The sequence below is a fragment of the Panthera pardus genome, unplaced genomic scaffold (genome assembly GCF_024362965.1).
Source record: "Panthera pardus isolate Hobbes unplaced genomic scaffold, ASM2436296v1 HiC_scaffold_12, whole genome shotgun sequence".
NCBI classification, from domain to species: Eukaryota; Metazoa; Chordata; class Mammalia; order Carnivora; family Felidae; genus Panthera; species Panthera pardus.
In genome coordinates, this window is record NW_026526677.1 from 53,266,003 (window position 1) to 53,279,235 (window position 13,233).

General features: G+C 39.0%; 1 protein-coding gene across 1 annotated transcript; it reads right to left on the minus strand.

The window, feature by feature from the left end:
- Positions 1-8,823: 8,823 nt before the first annotated feature.
- On the minus strand, positions 8,824-9,777 carry LOC109260025 (olfactory receptor 52D1-like). Its single transcript, XM_019438013.2, has one exon. The coding sequence runs from the start codon at positions 9,775-9,777 to the stop codon at positions 8,824-8,826; it is 954 nt and encodes a 317-aa protein (XP_019293558.2).
- Between the last annotated feature and the right edge of the window lie 3,456 nt (positions 9,778-13,233).

The window sequence follows — 13,233 nt, forward strand, 5'->3', positions numbered from 1 at the left end:
CCAAATGGTACTACAAGTTGTGCCTACAGGACAGGTCCTGTAGGGAGACTTGTTCAAAGTCAGGTGTCAGCAGAAGGAAAACAGGGGCTGAGGGAAGGAGTGGCAGAATGAAGGGCCTGGCACAATCAATACATCAACAGAAAGAATCATCAACAAATGTAGACAAGCATGGGGCTACCTGCTCATAGTCATATTCACACAGCCTTCCCTGCAGAAAGCTGTGCTCTGGTACCACATCAGAATCCTGCATCAGTCATTCTTTTTTTTCTGTCCCTGAGAGATCCTCATGGATGACAATGACAGGTAGCAACCAGAAAGAATCCTTTCTTCCTAGCCTTGCTTTCTCACTTTTACATCTATGGTCCGGTGAATTCCCTGCATGGAACTTCTTTTTTTTATTATTATTTTTTTAATTTTTTAAAAATATTTATTTATTTTTGACAGAGAGAGAGAGACAGGGCATGATAGGGGGAGGGGCAGAGAGAGAGAGGGAGACACAGATCTGAAGCAGGCTCCAGGCTGTGAGCTGTCAGCACAGAGCCTGAAACGGGGCTCAGACTCACAGACCATGAGATCATGACCTGAGCCGAAGTGGGACGCTCAACCGACTGAGCCACCCAGGCACCCTTCTCCATAGAACTTCTAAAGAATCTCTTCTTGTAGAGTGTCCCTAAAGTCCTATCAAGTGCTGCCATAGTACTGCACAGAATCCTCGACCTGTCACAACTTTTAAGCTTGTTCTTTGGATAATCACACTACTCATGGAGAATGGTGCTGGTTGGAATTCTCCACAAATCCTGTATCCCAATCACTAGCACCATGTTTGGCATTAGTGGTCGGATTAGAAGAGTCAAATAAATGAATAAGTTAATGATAAACGAACCAAATAAGTTCTTTCTTGGGATTCCTGGGTGCTTTGTCGTTTCAGCGTCCAACTTCAGTTCAGGTCATGATCTCACGGTTCATGAGTTCAAGCCCCCACGTTGGGCCCTGTGTTGAGAGTCCAGAGTCTAGAGCCTGCTTCAGATTCTGTGTCTCCCTCTTTCTCTCTCTCTGCCCCTCCCCTGCTCATGCTCTCTCTGTCTCTCTCTCTCTCTCTCTCTCAAAAAAGGAATAAACAAAAAAATTTTAAGTTCTTTTAAATAGGAACTAATTATGTATCCTAGCTTATGAGATCTTACATGGTTTTGTTTTCTTGCATTAATAAAAACTAATAACCAACAATATTTGAAGTCCATGCTTTTTCCATCAATGAATTCATAAAATCAAGGCCAATCCAAACAAATTTCAATGATTCATTATTAGAATCTTGACAAAATAATTCTGAAATTTAAGTGGAAGAACAAATCATTGAAAATCATATAACCAGGGACCCCTGCCCTACTAGAATTTAAAATGTATTATAAAATGTTGCAAAAAATGAAGCTAATTGCAGGAAAAGACAGCTTATTTGAGGAGAATAGCATCATTACAAATGCCCAAGTATATATGCCATATATTATACAATAAAGACAATAACTTAAAACAGTGGAGAAAAGATAAATATTAAATAATATAATTATACAAAAATAAATAAATCTGTATATCTCACATCACTCAGGATGCATAATACATAACCAGAAGCCTTCAGTTCCTGGATGGTGATCTCTAGACCTCTGGAATGTCCTGTCTTACAAAAGTGTCTTCAATTTGCCTGGTGGCTTTGGCCACTGGACAGTCTATTGGTGTGATTTACGATGAGGGTTTTGGGTCACATCATATCAGTTCTGACCTCAACAATAGCTGAAGACTAGAGGTATAGCTTGACTTCCTGGAGGGACAGGAGAATAAAAGCCACCACATGAGCAATATGTAATCAAGCCCCAACAACAATTCTGGACACCAAATACTCAAATGAGCATCCCTGGTTGGCAGTAACACTGTGTAGTCACATATGGTGACCAAGAGGAGCTAACACCCATCCATGACTCCACAGGGAAAGGACAACCAGAAACTTCACACTTTGAACCCTTACTGGACTCTGCTCAATGCATCTCCTACTTCGGCTATTTTAATCTGTATCTTTTTGTTATAATAAAACTTTAATTCTGAGTATAGTGCTTTTCTGAATTTTGTAAATTTGTCTAATACATTATTGAACACAATGGTGATTGTGATGACCCCCCCCCCCCCAAGTTTATAGCCAGCTATAAAATGGTGGAGGTCCTGGGACCTCTGAGTTCATTGGAAGCATCTGAAGTAAGGGTGGTCTCCTGGGGACTTTTCTCTCAGACCTTACAGTTTGACCAATGGAAGGTAATTCTAAGCATTGGGTAGAGACGCATTTTCTGAGTTTTATTAGATTGTTATTAATCATATAGAAAATTGTTTAAGTTAGACATCGTTCCAGCTTGATTAGGCTGTTGTATAGCAAATCACTCCAGACTTAGTAGCTTAAACCAACATTATTTTGCTCACAAATGTGGAATTTTAGTCAGTGCTCAGTAAAGACAGCTTGTTTCTCTTCTTCTAGGAGCTGGTGAGGACATCTTGACTATTGGCTCTACTTAACATCAGAGAAGGGGCTGGAATCATCTGGTACTGGCTTACTCCAGGGTGTGGGGCTGGGCCAGGAGAATTTAATAGCTAAAGGCTGGAACAGCCAGGAATCCTCATTAATCTCTCTTCATCTCTAGATGATATCATGGCAATTTCAAGAAAATTGGAATACTTACATGTGAATGAAAGAAAAGAAATAACCAGAAAGAGGGGAGAAGCAGGGCAAAGGTGAAAGGGCAGTGGAAAGGAGAGAGACAAGTCTGTATTTCTTTCCACAACCTGGCTTCAGAAGTAAGTCATATTCTATCACTTCCAACATATTCTTGTCACTGGAAGTGAGTCACTAAAGCCAGCTTTATGTGAAGGGAACATAGCTTGTATCTTTCATTGGAGTGTCAATATCATTTCATAAGAAGGGCATGCAGAATGGGATACATTGGTGTAATTATGTTTTTATCATATGCCATGGACATTAAATTTAAATTTTTTTTCTAAGGTGAATTGGATACATGGTTATGAATATTTAGATATATATACACAGAGATTGTGATATTCCCAATCCTGATTCAAACCATCTCCCTGATTCTTTGGTTTATTTAAGTATAATTCACATAAAAAACTGAGGGTTGACTGGGGGGCCATGGGGGAGAAGGGAAAATGGGTGATGGGCTTTGAGGAGGTCACTTGTTGGGATTAGCAATGGGTGTTGTATGCAAGCGATGAATCACAGTAATCCAAAACCAAGAGCACACTGTATACACTGTATGCTAGCCAACTTGACAATAAATTATATTTTTTAAAAAGTATAACTAACATACAATGTTATATATATTCCTTTCAGGTGTACAATATAATGATTCAACAATTCTATATATTTCTCAGTGCTCATCAAGATAAGTGTACTCTTAATCCTCTTTAGCTGCTTCACCCTTCCCCCACCACCTCCCCTCTAGAAACCAGCAGGTTGTTCTCTGTATTTAAGAGCATGTTTTTTTTAATGTCACCTTGTTCATTTATTTTTGTTTCTTAAATTCCACATATGAGTAAAACAATGTGGTATCTGTCTTTCTCTGATTGACTTATTTCATTTAACATAATACCCTCTAGGTCCATCCATGTTGTTGCAAATGGCAAGATTTCATTCTTTTTTATGACTGAGTAATATTTCATTATATACATATCTATATCTATATCTATATCTATCTATTTGTCTGTTTATATATACACACACACATCTTCTTTAGCCATTCATCTATGGGTGGATATTTGGGTTGCTCCCATATCTTGGCTAAAGTAAATAATGTTGCAGTAAACATTTTCAAATTACTGTTTCTGCTTTTTAGGGGGTAAGTATCCAATAGTAGAATTATTGAATTGTATAGTACTTCTATTTTTAATTTTTGAGGAATGTCTATACTGTATTCCACTGTGCTACACCAATTTGCATTCCCACCAATAGAGCAAGAGGGTTCTTTTTTGTCCACATCCTGGCCAAAACCTGATATTTCTTCTTCTTTTTTTTTTTTTTTATTTTAGCCATTCTGACAGTTGTGAGCCAATATCTCATTGTAGCTTTGATTTGCATTTCCCTGATGATGAGTGATGTTGAACATCTTTCCATGTATCTGTTTGCTATGTGGACGTCTTTGACAAAAGGCCTATTCAGGTCCTCTGCTTATTTTAATTGAATTATTTGCTTTTTTGGTATTGAGCTGTTGTGAGAAATAATCCTACTGGCCCAATGAAAGAAGGGATGAAGAAACTCCGAGCACAGTGAAGCGAGGCTCTAATTAACATTCTTGCAAGAATGGGTGTCTGATGGAAAGGCACACTCAGGAAGGTTACAGCAAGCAATTAATCTTCTAGCGTGAAGTCCCTCCCTGATTCCTCTTTGGCAAAGTACTACAGAGGTTACAGTGTTACTCAGAAGTCACCTATGCCCATGTATGGCCAAAAAGTAGTCTGATTGGAACAAATATACATTCCTTGAGGTGACACAGAGACTTCAGTTCTTTGGTGCATGCTCATTGCAAAGCCCACAAAAAGGAGAGGGGAAGAAGAATCAGGAAGTGAAGTGTCTAAAGTTTTGGGACTCCATTGTGGGAAGAGGAGGCGTTCATACATATTTCCAATAGTTTGTAAACCTATTGTTAACTAGATAGCACAGCTTTTATTTGGTATTTCTCAGAATCATCTCACTTACTTTTCACAACTCTATAAGTTCTTTACATAATCAAGGAAGTGAAAGACCTTTCCTCTGAAAACTATAAAAAATTGATGAAAGGAATTGATAACACAAACAAATGGAAAAATGTTCCATACTCATGGGTTAGAAGAATTAATATTGTTAAACTGTCCATAAGACCCTAAGCATTCTACAATTTAATGCAATCCATATCCAAATACCAACATTTTTTTTCACAGAACTAGAATAAGTAATCCTAAAATTTGCATGAACTACAAAAGGCCCTAAATCACTAAAGCAATCTTTAAAAAGAACAAAAGCTGGAGGTATCACAATCCGATTTCAAGATAGATTACAAATCTGTAGTAATCAAAACAGTATGGTACTGGCACAAAAACAGACACATAGATCAATAGAACATAAGAGAGAGTCCAGAAATAAACCCATGATTATATTGTGATAGAGATAGAGCCCCTCCCTAAGGAATGTGATGGAGGCCTTCTCAGAACAAAGAAAGGCAAAGTGGCCCAATCAACTCCTATACACATATGCATAACTCTAACACAATTCTGTAACTTGGACTGTATCCAATCAGACTATATGTGTCACCATATATGGGAGACAAAGAAGTAGAAATTGCATAAAAGACTATACCCTGCTCTGCTCAGCACTCAGCCTTTTGAGTTTTAGCCCACTGAATCCCTGCTAGCGTGAATAAAGCTGCTTCCTGGGAAGAAAGGCCTCAATGTCCCGTCCCTCTGTGCGAGAATCCTTCTACAATATGGCCAATCTACAACAATGGAAGCAAGAATATACAATGGGTAAAGATGGTATCTTCAACAAATGTTGCTGGGAAAACTGGATAGCTACATGCAAAAGAATGAAACTAGGACCATCCTCTTACACCATATACAAACTAAACTCAAGATGGCTTAAAGACCTAAATATGAGACCTGAAACCATAAAACTCCTAGAAGATCACATATGATGAGGTTTTGGGGTGATGGTGAGGTTCATGGGTTTTGGAACTGATGGCCAAAAAAGAATTCTTGAAGACATCTTTGGTGCAAAAAGGTGATTTTATTAAAACACAGGGACAGGACCTATGGGCAGGAAGAGCTGCACTGGGGTTGTGCAGAATGACTGGTTATATACTCTGGACTTGAAGAGAAGTTTCCAAAGAGGCTTTTATATGCTAAAGACTCACAGATTACTGAAGGCCTATTATCAAGCTAAATTTGTTTTTCCCTCTAGCAAAGCATTAACATTAAGACAGTGGGGAGTTCCTGGAGAAATGTTAAACTCTGTATTTGCCTCAAGTATTTGTCAATGGGCTACAGGTTATAAGGAAATTTAATTTTACCTGCCATTTCCTTCTTGCCTTTGTTCCCCATATCACCATGGAGAGGTGATGTGGGGCTCCAGGAAATAGAGTCTATAGGTTTTTGGAGATTAGACTACTGATAAGATTTTCTTTTTCTTGTAATTTACTAAGGTATTTGTAAACTGATGGAGACTCTTATCAGTTTAACCATTTATTTTCTGTCCTTTCCTTTGTCCTTGGGCAGCCAGAAGTGCCTGAGGAATGTCACACATATCCCACACATATCCCACCTGGGATGGGGGGTATGCTAGGTTGTATTTTGCCCTCAGCTTGCCTTATGGTCCCCCATCACATCAGTAATTTCTCTGACATAGAGAGTAGAAACATTTTTCTAGATAGGTTTCCTCAGTCAAGGGAAGCAAATGCAAAAAAAAAAAAAAAAAAAAAAAAAAGTGGGACTTCTGTGGAGTTATTTCTAGAGAGTGTATTGTAAGCCCTGGGAAGGAGAATGGGGTAATTGCTGAAACATCAGCTATGTTCTGGTCTCAAGGCTGTCGAATGTGATAGCATTATGAGAACAGAGCTCCATGATCCCCCAGGAGCCAGTTAAGAAACAGACCTGCCTGGTAGTCTTTGAAACTGCACATCTTCCCTGCACGCTTTCACGTAAACACCGGATGTGTGTCTGGTTGATATCTGGAGGCTCTTTGTGTTTTCTTTCCATGCTTTGACATTCTTTGATATCTATATCTTATGAAACATAAAATAAAGGCTGTGCAGACCCCCGTTGCTGCTGCTCTCTTGCAGAGGCAGCCCTGTATGTCCGCTTAGTCTGGTGTCTGAGAACTTTTTCTTGAGTGCATGGCAACAGACGACATCAATCCAAAATCTTCTGCACAGCAAAGGAAACCATCAACAAAACAAAAAGGCAACCTGCTGAATAGGGGAAGATATTTGCAAATGATATACTCAGTAAGGAGTTAATACCCTTGATTCTTTTAAAAAATAATGTAGCACAAGCATAATTTACAAACCCAATAAGAATTTGTGATGGTTAATTTTATATGTCAACTTGACTGGGATAAGGGATGCCTCAATAGCTAGTAAAACATTATCTGTGGGACGTCTGCGAGAGTGTTTCAGAGGTGGGGATGAGATTATCATTTGAACCAGTGGACTAAGTAAGGATAATAGTCACCAATGTGGGTGGGCAACATCCAATCCATTGAGGGACTGAACAGAACAAAAAGTCAGAGAAAAGGTGAATTTGCTCTCTTTGCTTGAGTTGGGACATCGGTTTTCTTCCCTTGAACATCAGCATCCCTAGTTCTCGGGTCTCAGATCTCATACTGAGCCTCACACCATTGGCTCCTTGGTTTTCAAGCCTTCATTCTCAGGCTGAATTACACCACTGGCTTTCCCAGGTCTCCACTTTACAGACAGAAGATTGTGGGACTTCACAGTCTCTAAAATTGTAGGAACAAATTTTTTTTTAAGTAGACTTCATGCCCAGCATAGAACCTAACACAGGACTTGAACTTATGACCCCGAGATCAAGATCTGAACTGAGATCAAGAGTCAGATGCTCAAATGCCTGAATCACCCAGGTGTCCCAATCTTTTTTAACTTAACTTCTTCTCTCCCTACAGCATGAGTTTCCTAAAGTCACACACTGTGCCTTATTCACCTGTGAAATTCAATGCCCATTATACCTAGTACATAATTTATTCCACAATAAATCTCCTCTTTTATCATCTATGTATCTATCTATGTATCTATGTATCTATCTATCTACCTCTGTTATCATCTATCATCTATCTACCTCCTATCGGTCCTATTTCCCTGGAAAACCTGACTAATACAAAATTCTGTAGAGAAGCCTTATTCAATGCTCTAATATAAGCTGCACAAAAGTTAGCCATTGGAGGAAATTTTGATGTGCACAAGATTTTTCATTTATAATGCACCTTAAAAAAAAGGTAACAAACCTCAGCTCCTAGGGAAGGTAAGCCTGTGCTAGGGCATGAAGGCCAGTTATTTGGAGAAAGATACTTGTCAAGCCTGAGTAACCTGGGTTATCCTGGTGAGGATCAGCAGGAAACTGTGTCCTGGGAATTCGTATATACCCAAAGCATTATTGACTAAATGAGGTTAAACAAAAGGTCAGGCTACCTCTCCATAGTAGTCCACAAAATAATTTACATAGCAGTCATCTCCATCTGTTTAAATCTGATCCCAGATACAGAGGAACCTGGGCTACCATGGCCATCTTTGGTCTCGCATTGACACTCTTATTACAAACACTCTTGGTCTAAGAAAGTGCTGACAATCAATTAATCAATCAGTGGTGTGTGTGTGTGTGTGTGTGTGTGTGTGTGTGTGTGTGTGATTCTCAATTTCTTGAAGCTATAAGTAAGTGGATCTTTTCTTATCACTTTTCCTCTTTCCAGCCCTAAGTTTTCTGTACATAGAGTAATTTACTGGTTCTTACTATCAAAAGTACTACAATGCCTCCTGACCTTTTCCTAGGAAGACTCAAAACCTACAGGCCAATTAATGAGCCACATAATAGCCTTACAGGAAAATAGTCTTCTGTAGATTGAGCAAGTATAAATGTGTTGTTCTAAATACTTCAGAAACTTTCAGATAATACATGATACTGGTTTGCTAGAATTAGCAGAAACAGAAACCTCTAGTCCAAGGATAAGATGTACTAGAGAAGATGAAAGATTAATTATAAAACTTTTCCCATTGGTCCTTGGGGTATGTAGACAGTCTAGCTACCTCCTTCCCTTAAAAAGCCAAATATTCTTAGGCGGATTTGTTTGGTATTGATGCCATAGACCAGGGGGTTAAGAACAGGGGGCACGAGGAGATAGAGATTTGCAAGTACAATGTGGACATGAGGAGGTACTTGGTGGCCAAAGCGGTGGGTGAAAAATGAAAAGAAGGCAGGTACATAGAAAACCAGAATCACACAAATATGGGCTCCACAAGTGCTAAATGCTCGGAATTGGGCATCCTTGGAGGGCAGGCGCAGCACAGCCCGCAGGATCAAGCCGTAGGAGGTGGTGATGAGGACCACATCCATGCCAGTGACTGAAAGTGCCACAGTGAGTCCATAAATGGTGTTGGGCTTGATGCTGGCACAGGCGAGCTTGGCAATGCCCATGTGCTCACAGTAAGTGTGGGGGATGATGTGGTGTCCACAGAAGGGTAAACGTTTGATGAGGATGACAAAGGGGAAAACAAAGAGAAGGCCACGGACCACACATGCCAGACCAATCTTCCCAATCACTGTGGCATTGAGGATGGATGTATAATGAAGTGGGTGGCAGATAGCCACATAGCGGTCAAAAGCCATGGCCAGTAGAACAGCCGACTCTGTGGCAAAAATAGTGTGAACAAAAAACATCTGGGTGAGGCAGCCATGGTAGGAAATTATGTGGGACCTAAACCAAAATATTGTTAGCATTTTGGGCAATGTGGTCGAACAGAGAACCAGGTCAGTGATAGAAAGCAGGCACAGGAAGAGGTACATTGGCTCATGTAGAGTTCTATTTGTCATGACGATGTAGAGGATGGTGCCATTACCAACCAGAGCAAGGATATACATGGAGCAGAAGGGGATGGCAGCCCACACGTGCTGATCTTGCATTCCAGGGATTCCAAGTAGAATAAATGTGGAAGGATGAAAGGCAGTGTTATTGATGACAGATGTGGACAGCATAATGATGAAGAGAACACAAGACTTTATCTTCCTAAAAGTGGTTAGAAAATGAAATCAAGTCATCCTCGATGTCATTTATTCCCCCCACATATCCATTCAGTTTCTTGCCTCTCTTTCATTCCCATCAATTCGACTCCACTTCATGCTTTTCTCATTTCTTTCCTGGGGTATTAAAATAGCTCTGTAACTAATATGCCTACTTCTAGGATTTGCATCTTCCAGTGAAACCTCTACATTGCTGTAGAAATATTCTATCATGTGAAAATAATCAACAATAATACAAATATAACCTTTCTTAGTGTATGCTGTTCAGAATATCTTGTATTACCTTCCTCTGGTCTACCCTCCACCACTTTCCATCATGTTCTTGGTCCTGGGACACTGGACTACATCCAGAGACTTCCCTGCTCTCTCACTTCTGGTTGGATTTGACTATAGGAAACAGCAACAAAGGATTAAAGGCAGGTCAGGATTTTTTTTTCCTTTAGCTCCCTCCTGGCAGGGTTGCTGCAAACTGGCTTTATCTCCCTCTGGATTTGGTTTCTTCTTCTAACCGTGTCCTCTTCTTAACCCTTCAGTACAAAGGACTATAATAGTGCCCGCGGTCACTAATCCAGGAACTTCACAAGACTTTGTGATTTCCCTACACTTGCCCACATCTTTGAAAATGGTTTCTGTATTTCACTGTCTTTAGATGTCCTAATGTAGGTGTGTGCTGCATTTCCTGCTAGGATCTTGGTATGATGTGCAAAGCTCTTCTTGTTTCTGTTCTTGCTCTTGCTCACCTATCTCATATTATTTACCATCACACTCCATCATGTATTTCATGTTCCAGCCATATCTGAGTGTTTCGAAATGTCCAAAAGCATGCTTAATCACATCTGCATGCTTTTTCATACACTGCTTTCTTGGGGGCACAGAATAGCTGTTCCGATTGGTCACCTGGAAAGCTACTAATAGTCATTCAAAACCCACATGAGGGGTCCCTGGATGGCTCAGTCAGTTAAGCGTCCAACTTCGGCTCAGGTCAGGATCTCACGGATAATGAGTTCGAGCCCCACATTGGGCTCTGTGCTGACAGCTCAGAGCCTGAAGCCTGCTTTGGATTCCATGTCTCCCTCCCTCTCTCTGCGCCTTCCCCACTTGTGCTCTGTCTCTCTGTCTCTCTCTCTCTCTCAAAAATAAATAAACATTGAAAAAAATTTTTTAAAAAACATGAATATGTTGAAGCCCTTCTAGGGTCCTTGCTGTTGTGTTAAGGGCATCATACATCTTCAGCATACCTCCCTTAGGAAATATAAACTGTTCTATAATTATGTGTATGTCTCTTGCCCCATTACGCTATGAAAATTGCATCTCATTTTTTTCTCTACAACCAGCATTAATGCTTTATATACACAGGACCGATAAATAATGTTTAATAGGCAAATAGATAAAGGATTGAACCCAGCAAATGAATTTTTTAACAGACTTTTATAAGTGACCATGTCTGAAAAATGGCATATCTTCTTGCAAGTCTTCCTTATGGATCAGACGAGATCTTCCCTCACCAGATCTATGATCTCCATCATGTTCTTTTCACTCAATATACTGCAAGACATGATCTTATTTAGCTCTTCAGTACATATGTAGTCTAACCTAATGTATCTATATAATAAATTTTTATCTCTTTTCTTGATTGGCCACGTGATTTAGTTGGATTATAAAATATATTGCCTTAGTCTGTTTTGTCTGCTTTACAGTATGAGCTCTGATATGATAGGTCAGACCAGAAGCCACACAAGTATGTGTTCCCCGAAGTCTCCAAGTGAAGCATGCCATGGGAAGGGAAGTAGAAAGTCAGAGACCAGGGGTTTACAGGTGAGGTAAATCAGGGAAGGTTTCTGGCAGTGACTGGGCCATAGATTGAGATTATGCCAATAGGTAAGGAGAAAAGAGTAAAAGAGGCGTCTTTCACTGGAGACATCTCACCATGAGAGATCCTTGTAGGTGAAGTCAAAGTCATCATTCTTACCTTATTGAATTCGAATCTCAAAGACCCTCTTTTTTAGAAGGGACATTAACATTAATTTCATCCAATTGTTCTCACCTCAAAAGAATTTTAGAATGTGGAAACACCTAAGATAAGATAAAAAGTTTTGTAATAATTAAAAAGAATATCCTTCCTTCAATCCCCTATTCACATCCACCTGTATTATTAAAAGACCAACTAATTTTGTTTGTTTTATTAATTGCAATATACATTTCTCGTATGCTACTGCAAGTTTATTACTTCGTGCTAACGATTACTACAGCTATAAATTGTATAGATTATAATGTTATTATAAGTTTTAATTACTAATGAAATTGTTATTTTGCTTAAATTTTTAAGCCATAAAAGAGAATTTACCACAATTCTATTGTAATTTTTTATACCCTTAAAAATTCAACAATCAAATTATAATGGCAAGTGACTATAAACATTTCAAAGTCCATCTTAGAAGGTATAAATATTTTATTTTTTACTTCTATCCTGGAAATACCTGTGGTTTTTAAACCATAGGAATATAATCTTATCATCTATTTGAGAAATTAGTTACAAAGCATGTATAATTTAATAATGCTATGATGCTTGGCTCCCAAATGTAATATCCTGAAATGTGGTCACTTAGAAGTTGCTTGTACAAGTCTAGTGACAGAAAGCCTATACTCTCTTGAGGAAACCATTTTCCATTTCAGACCCTCCAAGTCTGAGACTACTTATCCTTTCCTTAGGTCAGTGTCTGTAAACACAATCCACATCACACAAGCATTATTCCTCTACAGTGTCTTAGGTTTTCAATTTTATGAAGTAAATATATCTTCTAAGTCTGCTCTTTCATCTTATTACTTTCTCAAAAAATACATTACTGACTGTCTGCTATGTACCAAGCCCTCATCTGGATGTCTTATATATACCAAAGAGTAAGAATATGCATGCTCCATGATATATGAAGCTAATGAGAAGTGCTAATGAAAAGACATGATCAATCAAATAACCTCCCATGTATGTATGGAAATGATATGTTGATGTATGCTATAAGGAAAAGGTATATAACCAGTTCTTAGAGAGAGAGCTTTCGTAAGGAAATAAAATTTAGGTTCCAAATCTAAGTCTTCCTCAAATGCTCCAAACATCTCTTGTACAAATCACTTCCTAGGATTGTCACCTTCTCTGTGTGGTCTGGAAAGTAAGACATCAGAAACTAAATTCAGACTGCCTGCCTGGGTTCAAAATCTGGCCTGATTGCAGTTACTTGCTAATTGTCTTATTCTTCTCTCCTCAGTTTCCTAATATAAGATTTGGATGATAATTCTTAGTTTGTAAGGTTGTCAGAGAATTGAGAAAAATCATGCAAAGTACATAATACAGTCTCTGTAATTTAATAAGGATTGGTTACAATACTCACAGATATTTCTCATGCTTTTGCACATCTC